The sequence below is a fragment of the Helicoverpa armigera genome, chromosome 21 (assembly GCF_030705265.1).
Source record: "Helicoverpa armigera isolate CAAS_96S chromosome 21, ASM3070526v1, whole genome shotgun sequence".
In the NCBI taxonomy this organism is placed as follows: Eukaryota; Metazoa; Arthropoda; class Insecta; order Lepidoptera; family Noctuidae; genus Helicoverpa; species Helicoverpa armigera.
The window spans coordinates 4,692,353-4,708,446 of record NC_087140.1 but is presented as its reverse complement, the minus strand read 5'-3'; the positions used below and the strand labels follow the sequence as shown (position 1 = coordinate 4,708,446).

The 16,094-nt window shown below is 34.3% G+C and overlaps 1 protein-coding gene across 1 annotated transcript in view; it reads left to right on the top strand.

The window, feature by feature from the left end:
• Window positions 1-13,287, top strand: part of LOC110379182 (uncharacterized) — a 79,077-nt gene extending 65,790 nt beyond the window's left edge. The window contains exon 4 of the mRNA XM_021338725.3: window positions 12,224-13,287. Within this exon, the coding sequence (XP_021194400.2) occupies window positions 12,224-12,342 (119 nt within the window). The 3' untranslated portion in view covers window positions 12,343-13,287. The remainder of the gene's footprint in view (window positions 1-12,223) is intronic.
• Window positions 13,288-16,094: the final 2,807 nt, after the last annotated feature.

Genomic DNA, 16,094 nt, shown 5'->3' with positions numbered 1-16,094 from the left:
TACTGTCACGTGAAAGAATGCACCTACGGGACAAGTAGTATTTTGACTATTCTATATGCCCACGCAGACGAAGTTGCGGGCAACAGCTAGTCAACAATATCGGCCAACTAAAAAGTCTCAGTGTACACGCGCTCTTAGGGTAGTTTGAGTCTACTGCAGCTCGGAACAAAGCGATCCAATCAATTTAAATTTACATACCTAATTACCAGGCAGCGTTCGTAAAAACTCCTCAAATTAAATAACAATTAATTGTAGGATCACAAACGTTGGTTTTATTTAATACTAGCTGTTGCCCGCAACTTCGTCTGCGTGGGCATATAGAATAGTCAAAATACTACTTGTCCCGTAGGTGCATTCTTTCACGTGACAGTATAATTAGGATTAGCACTTAGCAGTCGCAGAGATTCATTGATCAAGGTTGTGTTGTGGATGTGACCATTTATCTAAACAAAAGAAGTAAAGTTTGTGACGTTGTGAATATCTCTGGATCTAGTCAGCCAATTTGGAAAATTATTACGTATGGTGCGAAAGTAATTTTCACAGGAAACAGTTATAATCTATGTCTATATGCTTAAAGTCTGACAAAGCTGTCATTTGTACATTTTCTGCAGCTGCTGAGACTAATCAGAAGCCAGAAAGTCTGTCAGTCTTACCATGGATATCGGCTTGTGTAGTTGACTGGATTGAAGATAGGTAGATAGGTTGTCGCTCCAAGCAAAATATTAGTACTCAAACAGATTCGGTGACTGGAAGCCAACACCAACATAGTTGGGGAATAGCTGGATGGATGATAAAATGAGTCATCATCATCAGCAGGCGCATAGGGTAGGATAGTTTCACTACTGGGGAGAAACACTTGTATGACGGGGATTGTCTGTGCACTTACTCGCTATGGTAAGGTTGACCCCACATTAGGCGTGCGCGATCCTCGGGCGTGTGAGTAGCGCGGGCGTCGCGAGCACGCTGCATGAACGTCGCGTTTTGCTGCCCTGCGGCATGTGTGAAGAGTGCAAGCGACGCGCTCGCGGCGAGCACGCGGCGCTCGAGTTGCGTTCTTACCCCTTCGCCCACTATCCCCGCCACCCGCTTAACGCCTTAGAAACGTCAAGGAAAGCGGCGCGCGCGCCGCGAGCGCGCTGCAAATGCCGCAGGGCAGCAAAACGCGACGCTCAAGCAGCGCGCTCGCGCGTGATATAAATGTACGCTTGCAATTTGTCATTTGTTGGTGGAGCCAGCAAATCGAAAGAAACATAAGTGTTGTATACTGTGCGTCACTACCGCACACGGGAAAAATTTCGCTCTTGCGGAGGACGTTTATATACCATATTTTGTGTCACACAGGACGACAGTAAGTATCCACCGAAACACTTTCAAAGATCTGATGAACGAACAAATCAGACCTGACTTGGTCACCTGGGGCCAATCAGAGCTCTATGAAGCGATCATATGCTTTGGCTCCTACTGTTATTGTGGTTTCTGAAAATATATTCACCTCATTCAACGATGAATGTAATTCTGATGGTACTATTAAGAACACTTGCTTAGCGCAGAAGCTGACGTTGGCAGGTCGACTCTTTTGACTTCTCGAATAGGATACCATTGGTTTTTGTGCAATGCACACCTGCAATGCATGCTGGATTAGGATAGGATATAGGTGGATAGGATTTGTAACAGAGAACAATTCTGTCTTTGTGATTGAACGACATCAAACGTATTTTTATATAAAAGGTGTTTTTTTAGACTTGGCTCGGGTCTTACTGAGACTGTTCGTAATCGTGACCAGTGTATTTGCGATCAGAAGTTGAAAGTAAGCATGTCTCTGGTATGCGACGCGCAATTTGAACGTTTTCAGACGCATAAAGCATTTTATGTGTGTATGGTATTAAATCGAGAAAGCTCCCATTTCTTATCTGCACTTTGTATCTGGGCTTGTTTTTAAAGCTACAGAATCCTACATTACCTACCTACCTCACGCTTAGCAGCGCTTGCGAGAGACAGATCCTCCTTTCTTCTAGGATTAAGTTTACATATTTAGCATCAGAAAAAATAATTAAGGTCTACTTAATACTACTCACTCAAAGTAATTTGTTTTAAGGCCACCACATTAGTGGAAGATAAGCTAAACTATGTTTATGACAAAATCCTGATATGAACTCCATCTGTAACTTTAAATGATAATTAATTGTTCCACTAAAGTCATCATTTTTGACATAATGTTCAAAAATTTATTTAGATGGCACCGTTTTAAATTTGGCTGAGAACTATTAATTTTCCTTTCATCAAGGTAATAATTACCCAAAACAAAAATGTGAAAGACTGCCAAGTTCGATAATATGGGAATGCTTCGCCTATAAAAGAAGTGAGATCTGAATAAGTACCAAGTTCCATACACATACCTCAGTTAAAAATAGTTACTTTTTAATGATGTTACTTGGCAAGTTTTCATACACCTTGTTATAAACCTACTAAACGCAATGAATCAAGTATTTAATTTTCTATTAAAACTTGCCAAGTAATCATCATTAAAAAGTAACTATTTTTAACTGAGGTATGTGTATGGAACTTGGTACTTATTCAGATCTCACTTTTATAGGCGAAGCATTCCCATATTATCGAACTTGGCAGTCTTTCACATTTTGTTTTGGGTGGGATTTCATTTATTTTTGTAAGGTTGTTTATTTTATTTTTCCTTATGATGAAGTTAGTTAAAGAAATGTCTCATTTATACTATCTTTTAGATTTTTAATATGCACTATGTTTCTTACAAAGAAATGAACTAGATTAACTATGACTAGATTTACCAACTGACTGACATGACATGTTATCATATATTATGTTCGTGGATCAAAGTTACACATTCGTTATTTTCGAAAGTGATTCACACTTGGCCGTTTTCAGATTTTTACTTTACTTTGACTAAATACAAACCTTTGTACCATTCGAAGATATATTATATAAATATAGATAAATTTAGTTCGTTTTAGTTCCTTAGGGTATAAATTTACACCGGGTATAAAACACCTTCATTATTTTGAAACCGACTCACACTTGGCCATTTTCAGATTTTTCCCTTTACCTTGACATAAAGACCTACCTCCATGCCAAATTTCAAGTCAATACGACCATTGGAAGTGGTCTAGGTTTTTGATGAGTGAGTCAGTGAATCAGTGAATCAGTGAATCAGTGAATAAGTGAATAAGTGAATAAGTGAATAAGTGTATAGTAAAAATAGCGATTTTCTGACGTCAATATCTCAAGACCTACAATAGGTATATTAATGAAATTTTGTATTTTAGATAAGTGAGGGGGTCTCAACAGATACTAGAAATTTGATATGCGTAAATAAAATAGATTTTGAGTTACAGGGGGGTCGAATTTGGCCCGAAATGGTTCGTGTAATATAACCCACGGCCGGTGTGTCGCATTTTTTGCTCGAACTTGGCGGACACACTGCCGTGTGTCTAGATAATTGGATTTTGATGTGGCACGGCAAACTGACAAACACTATTGAAATGTCTATCGAAAAATTACACTACTTGTTAAAATATGGTGAATTTACGGAAAATACACAACTCCATCTGTTGAAATAATAATCCTCTATAAAGAATGTATTGTAATTTATTGTCATTTACCACCTCGCTCCTTTGACAAATTTGATGTATTTTATTTACCACAGATTACCACAGATGGAGCTACTTTAACCTTGGCTAAACAAAATTTTCATATTTTTTTTTTCTTCCAAAGTTACTTATGAGGGTGTGATTTTCTGTGTAAAGGTTAATAATAGGCCGATCAAATAATATAAGTACAACATTCAAATGTACAGTTTTGACAAACAGATTGCGTGTCGTAATATTTTACATCTTGAATTCACAAAATTAATCATATCTTTTGATAGAGTGAATCGATTTCGATGAAACAAAAACTAAGTAATACCCCAAGTTACGTAGAATTTTTGTATATAAGCATTGTCTGCATTAAATTCGTAGATTTTACGTGAATCCCGAACGAACAAACAGACAAACAGACAAAAATGACAAAAATGATGGAAATGGGTTTTGTTAGTTATCCTTTAACATGCTGGCTATTTTTTTGTCAATTTCTTCAATGTACAAAAATTACTTTTCTACAGATTTATTATACGTATAGATAAACTGGGCATTCATTACACTGAGTGGGGTTTGGGAGCGGTTAGCATCATCTTTAATTTACTTTAGCTAAAAGATTAACTAGGCTTTTTTTATGAATTGTCGCTATAAAAATGTTTTTTTTTTTTAATTGCTAAGACTATAAATAATTATCTCAGGACTTGTAAACTGTAGATACGTAAAACTTACAAACGCAAGAAAGGGGAGTATTAAGCTATTTAGTTAGATACCTAGTAGTGGGTATGGCAGTAAAGTTGTAATTTTAGCCCATTTTATTTGAAAAATGCCGTAACGCGCCCTTTATTGCCTTACTCAATCATGCGTGTTACAAAGAAAAGAGGATAATTATTAGAAAGACTGAAACAATGTGCTGTTAATCAAATTCTTTTCATGGATTAATTACTAGCCCAATTTCGTTACAATATGGTGTAACTTATGAGGGTTCTGAAGCCCCTTAATCAATGGACAAGATATATATACCTTTGGGATCATGGATACTAATTTGGGAAGCTACTATTTTCCTATTAGCACAAGATGACAAATTAATATATATCCATACTATATCACTATATATGTCTGGTACATGGAGTAAGGAAAGATAAGCGGAGATGCCATAATGCAGGTAGATTAGGTGCCTTCTTTTAGGTCAAATTCGTACGGTGGGTATGACCAAAACGATCAGTTACGAGTCAACTAACGAGGCGGGTCAACGATTTTTAGAATTACATAAAATGGTCGGACCCAAAGAAGGCGTATAAAGGCGAATGCAGTCACATTTCTCGTCCCCCGCACACCCGCATTTTAGCGCGCTAGTTTCTAAGGCGATTTTTCGTCATGGCACCTCTGCTAGTCATTTTGTTCTCCGTGGTCTGGTATTAATAGACAATAGGAGTCATAAACAATGTGGTAGTGAGTTGTCATTATCTAAGAATGATGACCTCGTCAGATGGATCATTAGTTACTGAGGTATTATATCAAGATAAACTTCCTTATAAGTATCATATTTTGGGCTGGTTGCCAGACTTTCAGCTTGCGGACCTTCGAGGTATTTTATTTATATGTTTTATTTTCGAAATACATATGTTTGTTGATGTTTATGTAAATAAAGATTTAGTTTATTTTAAAGTATAATGAGCAGATTTTAAAGAAAATAAATATATTTTTTGTTGTCGATACTGACATAAACTAAGCTTTAAGATTATATTATTATGGTGTTTCATTCATATTTTTTAAATTAAACTCTGATTAAAGCTTAAATTCAAACTACATAGACAATCAGTATTTTTCTATAGATACATTCAGTACATTATATACATTCATTACGTTCATTTCATTATATGCGTATTTTTTGCAGGAGTTTTCTTAGTCAGGGTCATTACACTATTACAATTCCGTAATCATAATTGAAGTCTACATTACAAAAAGGACTATCTTATTTTAAAAATATCGAACCTTCGTAAAAGGATCTTCTTTTAAAATTCACAAAAAAAAATAAGGAAAGCCAAAAATATTACTTAAAACTTTTACTGTTACTTCAAAGAGAAGAAAAAGGTTAAATAATTAAACTGTTAGCGAAATTCTTTGACTTTTTATAACAATCCCTTTCAGAGTAAAAATATTGATAGCTGAAAAACTGGCTTTATTAGCCGGCAATATAAAAATCGGTTCAAAATATAACCTTTTAACATTTCGGCATAAAGTATCGAAGATTTTTGAAACATACTCAAAAATCACCTGACCTGTAATCGAACCCGCACAATCGAATTTGAGAAGCAGGTGCTTTAACCACTGGCTACCAAAACTATATTTTACCATTTTTAAACATTCCTACCACTTTCGATTTACATTTCCAAAGTTTACATTGTATAAAACAAACTTTCAACCCTTTCCGAATAAATAGTTTAGCGAAAACGTGAATCAATTTAAAATACGTTTTACGTAGAAACCCTGTCTTTCAAACGTTGCAGCCACATACTGTGATTTCTGTCGTATGACGGAATTGCATTTCTATTCTCCCGGGAGATTGGTGCGATGCTAAAGTGAGCCTTATTGAAAATTATTTTATTTCTGTCACCACATTTTACATTTTGTGACTTTCCTAAAAGTATCTCACCAGTCCGCCTATGACTCTGAACTGCTCTTAACGTAGAAACCATGAACGGTGACTGTTTACAATGTTGATTATAAATTACTTCATACTGACATGGAACTGATGGAACCCACATATGTTCTGTTTCTTACTAAACTCAACAGTGCCAAGTGAATACTGTCTCAATAGACTACAACTCCAGACTCAATTTCACAATTTAACCCGAACCTGAAATCGAACCGTTTTTGAGAGCGAATCATAGGATCCCTTCTCCCTGTAGTATTGGCTTTTCACGAAAGGTAGTGACAGATATTTGCTGACTTAAGCCCTTTATGTATCAAGGCCGCGGTCACTGATTCGGACAAACCCGCAGCCGTGACATGCAGAAATGGAATCTGCAACTATGTGTGCACCAGACCGATAGTATTCAGCCGCAGTCTACGTACCTAATAAGCATGTTATAAATCATTCTCAAAGCTACGATACACTACTAACATAATAAGTAACTACTAAGCTAGAAACAGATGGCACAAACCGTCAAATTGGCACCGAGCGTAAAGTTACTAACTACGGAACTGCAAATGTCTCTGCGCTGACCTCAAATTGCTACTACGCATTCAGTTACTGGGACCAAGTTCCAGGATTTTCTGACTCCGTGTGTTAGTTTAAAGGTCTGGCTAATTATAGTTTTGACATTTGCTGTTGCTCAAAAGGTTTTCGGAGTAATGTTCTAAAGGTTGTCGGCATATAAAACATTCATATTTGATTAGTACCAACTAACATTAAAATATAAGACAGAGACATTTGATAGCATTTTGATGAAAGAGAAGCAAACGTCGATTTATTTTTCAACACTATCTCCTTAATCGAGAACCAACTACCTTCACCACTGATCCTAAGATTTCCCTCAAAACCTGAAAACGTAGCTACATTCACAATTCCGCGGTAACAAATTACATAAAGAGCCGTTTGGCTTTGAGAGGCTCTGAATAAAACCGCAATTTAAACCTCTAACTATTACCATAAAGGTCTACAAATGGTTGTAAAAAGACTTCGTTTAACATACTCAAGTAACGATAGGATATATGGGTTTTTGATGATAGAAGCACTCTCAAGTAGGACAGTGAGCTTTCGATACCAGATCAGGAAAGTGACAAAGTAAGTTTTCTATATATAGATATGTAATTTCTCAGTAAATATTTCTTGGACAACAATGGCTCGAAACCTGGAAACAAAATTCTGAAATCACCCACCTACCTAGAGCAAGCGTGGTATTTTTTTTGAGTGAGACGAGGTCTGTACTCTTGAGGGGGACAGAAAAAAATGGCTGATGCACCACAATGAACCCATTAACCAAGTCATCAGGGTAACTAAGAGTTAAAAATCTTATATCTTGAAATACGTTTTATTTTTAACACAAATGCATTCAGAATTGCTATCCACTTGGACAGGAACATCTCCAACACGAAGAAATTATGCAGTATCTCCTTTTAGAAATTGCACAGCGCAGCGATTACCCTAATATATTCATCATTCCAGCCAAGCTGTAAAAGTCTAGAGAAGAAAAATGTTAATTCAAGTCGACAGACACTCCGAAATAGATGCAATCAGCAAAAGACACGAAATTAACATTAAAAGCCTTCTTTCCACTTTTCTGTTGACCAACAGACAGACGTTTTGGTTTTCCTGCTAACAGTGCTAAACTATCATCAGCTTTTGTATTATCCTACTGCTAGGCACATGCTAGTCTTTTCTATGTAGAGAAACATTGAGTATTAATCTCCCCGCTTCCTCAATGCAAATTGGCAGTTTCAAATTTTAAAGTCCAGGTTTCCTAAACATATTTTCCTTCACCTTAATACATAGTGGTTGATGTCCAAGATATTATATTTAAACAATACATTCATTTTAAAGAAAATACATTGATACTTGCCTGACATAGAATGGAACTGACTGCAAGGCCACCACGACTTCTGACCTAGGAATTAAGACAAGACCCTACGTTATAAGATGGAATTATCTATATAACCTAGGTAGTTTCTTGTAGAATCTATTAAAATACCACAAACAGATAGTATAGGAGACAACATAAAACTGCATTCAATAAAATTCTTTAATGTATAGCTAAGTGGATATTAAATGTGGAAGGATCGTTTCCACTTTAATGGTTGTTTTATAACAGTTTACCGTATAATGGAATTAAGCTTTAGTATCCCATTATTTTGAATACGATCTGCATTTACAGATTTCACTAGAAATATTCAAGTTTGCTGATTATAAAGTCTATATTTTTGGACAGAGGGGAATACATAAACCTGACGATAAACTATCAGGAATGAAAAGGCACCGAAAGAAGATTTTTTTAGTTTGATTTCACTCCCTTTCTCTCATTATCTACATCCTAGAACCAACAATTTTTCAAACAAAGGGAAATACATATTTTAACAGATGTTCTTTCTACCCCCATCTACAAACACACATGTAAATATTTCCCGAAACATATCACGTCTTGTTCGTCAACGCTCACCAGCCCCTCACGTGTTTATCGGACATGTTTGTGCGTTAATTTCTGACAAGAAGCTTGTTTGACACCTCTCTTGCAGAATGTAACCTCTCGTGGCGGTATCTTTGGGGCAACCTAAACGATCATTTATTTTGCTGAATATTACGCATTGTGCACAATGTATTATTTACTAGCTTTTGCCCGCAACTTCGTTCGCGTGGAATAGTGACTACCAGCAGATTTTTGATTTGACCAATAGATGGCACTATATGTCCGGAATATTTTTTTTTTTTTTTTTGTAATAAAAGCTATCCTATGTCCTTTCTCAAGTTTCAAACTATGTCTGTACCAAATTTCACACAAATCGGTTCAGTAGTTTAGGCGTGAAGAAAAGACAGACAGACAGACAGAAAGACAGACAGACAGACAGACAGAGTTACTTTCGCATTTATAATACTAGCTTTTGCCCGCAACTTCGTTCGCGTGGAATAGTGGCTACCAGCAGATTTTTGATTTGACCAATAGATGGCGCTATATGTCCGGAATAATTTTATTTTATTTTTTTTTTGTAATAAAAACTATCCTATGTCCTTTCTCAAGTTTCAAACTATGTCTGTACCAAATTTCACACAAATCGGTTCAGTAGTTTAGGCGTGAAGAAAAGACAGACAGACAGACAGAAAGACAGACAGACAGACAGACAGAGTTACTTTCGCATTTATAATATTAGTTTGGATTAGTTTGGATTTATCTAAAAAGAGCTTCTGGGTAAAATGTTGCTTAAGTAAACAGTAGATATAAATGTTGTAAGAAATCTTTCTTTCATGACCAGCTGATTCTCGGACTTTTTGGTGAACTGCATCCCATACTCAGATAAGTTTTAGTCTGTGAAACTTCTTATAAACACTTCCAGATGTAGCTTTTTATTGGTCAAAGAATTTTCGAAATCGGTTTAATAAATCTCGAGATTATTTCACAATTCACAAACTTTACCTCTTCATAATATAGTGTGGATTACGTGGTGTTCAATAACAACGAGAGAAACATTTACAAAACCAAATAAAATATCCGTAATTTTATAAAGAGCTTTATTAACACGCAAAATAAAACATTCACCAACACCAGTTATTTTAACTTCTACAGTTTATTTTACGAGTGTTTCACAATCAAATTGAATGTATTTATTCAGTACAAAATAACTGCTATTATTTAACGGCCCAATAATTACACAAGCGGTTTATGCATTAACTATTAAGTAATGTTTTCATACGGGACTCTTGAATTATTAAAATGTTTTGAGTTGTAAATGTTAAATGTGGAATGCAAAAATATTTATATTGTAATTCAATTTATCGCTTGGCAAGTTCATGTTAATATTTATTTTATTGCTTTTAAATATTTTTTATATGAGAGAGAGAGACCTTGCGTAGACTGTAAACTTTTAGTCGACCTATTGTTCGGTCGGGCTCGAGAATAAATACAACGATTAGGACAGGGCCGACTAAAAAGTTTGATTTATTCACTAACTAGTTTGGTCTGCAGTGGCTGACAGTCTAGTCTACCGTCTGCGAGGGTTCCAAAGATAGAGCATTTACGTGGAAATAACACATTGCATTTCCATTCGAATCCCGTCATCCAGTCGGATTTTCGGGCTTTAAGTTAAAGCAATGATTTATGCGATATGTACTTAAAACTAGTCATAGAGTTTTCCATTTATGTACCTACGAATAAAGAGCTGGATGTCATGGATAAGACGCATTTACTCTGCAATGCGACATTTACTACATATTACTTGTATGTTCCAAACATAAACAGAAATAATTTAAGTGTTCCCTATACAGTCATAAAGTAAATTGGGTTGAAATGCGTGAGAGAGTCATAACGATAATGGCATTTTTTTTCATTCAATTTTGGTTGTTTGATTGTATTTCAGGGAAGCATTAATTTGAGAGCAATTAAACTTTAGCAGTTACCTGAGTAATTAAAAATATTTACTACTATATAGTATCTGTAAATAAAAAGCAAGCATAGCTCAAGCAAGCAAATCAAACAATGCTCTCGATTTGTCACCTGTCATAGCGCTTTCACGCCATCGGATTTTCCAAGCGATTGACAACTTCTCGGGAATACGATGACGTTAAAAAACCGAACGGCAGAGTTTTGTCGCGCGGGATAATATCGTATTGCTGCGCGCGACAAAAACCCGTCAGTGTGAAAGAAAAGTAGTTACCTATTGGATATACATCACGCAATACAGTCGGTATTAGGTAGTTATTAGCTGATATGACTAAACAGATACATAATATTAATAGCTTTTATAAACGTAATACTTTCATGTCACGTGAAAACTGCAGGCTATCGATTCTGTGTAGTACTGTCGCATTATAATTATTTTAATTATTTGTTGTGACTGGTAATACTGGTCATTTGATATTATTTTGCCCATTAGATTATGCTGCTATCATATGGAATTATTTATATGTTCGGTTTGAAAGTAATAATAATTCAAACCACCACATTTTTAATTTGTGGACTTATACAGGTTTAAGTATCTAGTAGTAAGAATCATTTTTTAAATATTTCTAACTACTAATTGTTTATTACAAAAATCTTCAACTCATATTACCGGCAGAACCTATATATCATCATCTTTTATTTGATCGAACTGACAATGTATTTGATATTCAGTTTCATGCTATGATTGTATGTCATTGACACCAAGAGTAATTTATTCTGATTTTGACAGCGTAACCGATCATTCAGTAATAAGAGTATTAAAAACGCATTAATCATGGATTGGATTATTTATAAATCGGATGTCAGTCACATTGCGGACAAATTATACGAGAACAATTTGATATTTAATCAATCAAATGTCAAAAAACAAATGACTATTCACTTGTTTTTTGACTGTTTGGAGCATTTCATTCAGATTCCAGAAAAACTCAGATAAACGTAACTTTGGGGCGGCGGCCTTTGGGGGAGGCCTTTGTCCAGTAGTGGACATCTTTCGGCCATATATAATAGTGCACAATCATTTGCGCAGACACAGGTTCACTCTATTCCTTAACTTTCAAAGTCCGATATAATGGCATTCCGACACCACTGGAGAGAGATTTAGCGACGGTCCGACATGAACGTGCTACATAACTGGCTCATTTGCAGTATAATATGTACCACGCAGTTGGCTTATCTATACTAATATTATAAAGCTGAAGAGTTTGTTTGTTTGTTTGAACGCGCTAATCTCAGGAACTACTGGTCCGATTTGAAAATTTATTTCAGTGTTAGATAGCCCATTTATCGAGGAAGGCTATAGGCTACTTTTTATCCCGGTACGGGAAGTAGTTCCTACGGGATGCGGGTGAAACCGCTGGCAGAAGCTAGTCTCCTATATGAGAACAGCCGCCATGGCCGTTAATCGGTTAGGAGGACATCTTCATCACGTAACAGGATTATACTAAATTCCTTCTCTATTTCCAGAATGGTGGGGTGCCAGAACGTTCTGCTGTGATGCAGACGAGTGCAACAGTACATACTCGACGCGGCCCCTGGCTTTACTCGCAGTTATATTGCTGCTCATCACGGCATTTGCACACTGACCACTTCAATGATCTCATGTAAGACAAATTACGACCGTGTGAATTATTATTATTTTAGATTACAGAGTTCATGTTATTAAGTTTTAAATTATTTTAATAGAACACATATGTGAGTCTTATTTGTAGGTACTAATTTTAGTTATAAAGATAACAAGGCCTGTTGGTGGGCTGTCTTCAGAATTCAGAATAATTATCAAAACATTTAATTTTGTTACAACTTTTTTATATTAGTTTACATACCTAACTTAATGATCTCTTTTACAGAACACAGAGCTATTTATTCGAGAGTAATAAATTGCTTAAACGATATTACATGATTTATTTAGGAATATTTTGTTTTATTTAGGAATATTTTGTTAAGGAAAGTTATCACGTGTTCTTCAAATTAAGCAAACTACGAATACATACAATTATATCGAAAAGACAAACGAAAAAAATAACTTTATCAACAAACAGTATTAAAATATAGGTATTGTCATACAACAACGCAGTTATGGATTTTGTTATGAAATCACTTATAAGGTACCAAAATAAACAACAGCAAGTTATGCAATTGATGACCAAAATGACAATAAAAACTAAATATTCCAACAAAATATAAAGGGAACCATTGTACGTGCAGATATTGCCTTTCCTAAAATAAATGCAAAGTGGTACCCACATCACCCAAAATTAGGGCGACGGCACAAATTGAAAACCACTTTCGAATAAAAATAAAACTTTTCAATAAAAGTGGTTTCACATGTATGCGTCACCCACGAACTTTTTGAACAATCCTGGTGTACATAGGTACCTACATTATTTAGAACATTTATTTTTGAAACAAAGTCACAAATAAAAATTATTGATGTTAGTAACATAAATGTTCTAAATACTTTATAATCCCTTACTGTTTAGCTTGATCTTATACAGAAATGTCTTATTCTAAAGGATAATTTAAAGTAGCTAATATTCTTCAAACGCGTCTCGGGACATCCACTTCGCGAAAGAAGTAACAATTTCATGTAAGTCAATCGGTTTAGTAGTTTAGGCGTTAAAGCCCGACAAGCAGATTAACTTTCGCATTTATAAGCAGAGTAAGGGTAAAAGTCAGCCCAAGAAAGAACTACATAACGTATAAAACAAAGAAATCATATAAAGTTACAAAGCATTTGATTGGGAACAGACCATTTTGATGATACTATCCCCAAAGGAACCATATGTCCCGAATACAGTGGACTACAGAACAATAAAAACGAAGAACCTTTTGCTTATAATGTATACTAGACCCAAGAATAAAATAGATGATTCTATCATAAAATTGTACAATGGACACAACAGATAACAAAGAATCAAATATTGATAAACCATTCAAAACATATCTTACAGTGGATTCGACCAGTTATTTAATATCGTGTTCATATAGAACCAGAAAAGTAGAGAGAGAGAAGAGAAGAGAGAAGTGTTTGAGAATCAGAGTAATGTTGAAAAAATAAGCTATAATTTAAAGACTAAATTTTAATTATATAAAGATGAAGGGTTTCTTTGTTTGAACGCGCGAATTTATCGAACTACTGGATCAATTTTGTAAATTCTTTCAGTGTAAGATAGCCCAATCACGGAGATATTTTTTATCTGGGTTTGCTGAATAGTCACCACGGGTTGTGGGTAAAACTACGGGCAATATCTAATAAGTAGATAAATGTACCAAAACAACTAAAACAATTAAATTAACTCAGCCATAACGTGGTGCGTTTACCCTACAATAAATAACACACAAGAGTAATTCAATAGCAATAACTGTCGCTAGCACTAATGGCTATCAAATGATTTACATTGCAATTAAGTTAATGTACCAAAATCCACCACTGCGTTGTAATACGATTTTTTTATTTATTCTTTTATAGTCAAAGTTTAATTTAAGTATTTTAATTCGTTTTGTTTTTAAGGTTTTTTTATAGTGATTGAAGAGCTTTGTTTTAATTTCATGAGTCTCTAGTGATTGGAGAAAATTCGAATATGTGAATATATTTTGCCTTTATCATAACCTTACCTGTAGGACATTCGCACATCAAAAATTGTTTCAAACCAAAAAAAGTATTATTGATCTCGTAGCAATTGACATAATATTTAATTTAGGATTTAATTTAATATTATAATTTGAAATAAATACCTGAAAATAATTTGAAGTTCGTTTGAAAGAACATTGGATTATCAAATCAGTAATTAACAAAACAATATTAAAGTGTTTCTTAAATTCTACTTACAGTTTTACAAATGTTTTTAGTCGTATGTTTTTTTTGTTCAAAATCTATAATATTTTTTAAAAGTTTTCTTTAAATAAATTCATTTGTAAAGTTGTGAGGTAGAATAAAAAATATAGTTTCAATAGTTAGTTGTAATTGTATATAGAATAACGTATCACTCACGATTGACGCTTTATTAAGTAAATCACGATCAAATTCTTTTCTATTCCTAGTTGTAACTTATAGATGTACAAATAATATTATATTCACTGTATTGTTTCTTAGATATAGGAGACTAGATGTTCCATTTTATTTTATTACACTAAGGAAGTTTACGAAATGATTTTCATCGAAATACTTATACATATATTCAGTATATCTATAAAAGAGCAAGAATGGGATTCCTATATTGAGGGTATATGGGGTTGTATTTTTCACTTAAATACAAATTATTAATATAAAACTTATTGCAGTATAAAATAATCATTAAAAGCTTGGTTCTCATTGAAAAATGTATCTTAAAATGCAAGGGACAGTCAGGTGCATGAAACCCAAACCAAATAAAAATATATACATTTACTAAAAGCTTATTATCAACACGACAAAATTATTCAAATTTTATTTATTTTATAACAATAATTCAGGATTAAGATTACAAAGATAACAAGAACAATACAAAATCCTTATGCCGTATTATTTATGACTGTAACAATAGGCTCAGCGATGATACAAAAGATCCTTTAAACTTAGAAACTTGCTATAACTTTGTTTCACAATCAAGAAGATAAGTTCTTAAATTAACACCGGAGGAAACTGTACAATCCAAGTTCTGGCACAAATTATGTCAAATTAATTCAGGATAAGATACCGCTGTCCTACTTAATTTAAAACATCTTTATCCCAATATCAGATAAAGATACTTGAAAAACCATTCTTTTTTACCTTAATTGTATAAGTCGGCTTCAAATAACGTTTAAAAAAGTTTTATACAAGCAAACTTAGTTTGTTGAGAAGACTTACGAAATGCAGGTTTTTCTATAAAATAAAGAGAGATGAAAAAGAAAATGTGAGAGGGCAAGATGAAAACAGTATTAACCAATCATCCTTAAATAAAACAGAGGTACTCGTGTGGTAATTCCGAAACCACATTGGGATGCTTAGAATGTACCTGAGAGTACGTGATCACACTAGGAAAACGATGTCATTTAACATTCAGTACAGTTTACCCGGCGAACCTATTTATTTAATAGAATATCTGTTTTGATAACTTACTGGGAATCCGATATCCGTATGTTCCAAAAGTTTTGTTAATCCACTTTTGGATATGGGATGGCATATGAAATGTAAAAAACAGAAATAACAGATGTTTAGATTTCATTAACAAAAATGTACGTCGATGATTTCTTCTTTTTGCAAATCGTTAAAACAAACTATGGTCAATTGACAGGCCTTCAAACCTGAAAATTAACAAGTAGGTCTTTTTCCTAACTGTGTGATTTAAAACCATATTAAACAACGAAAAACCAC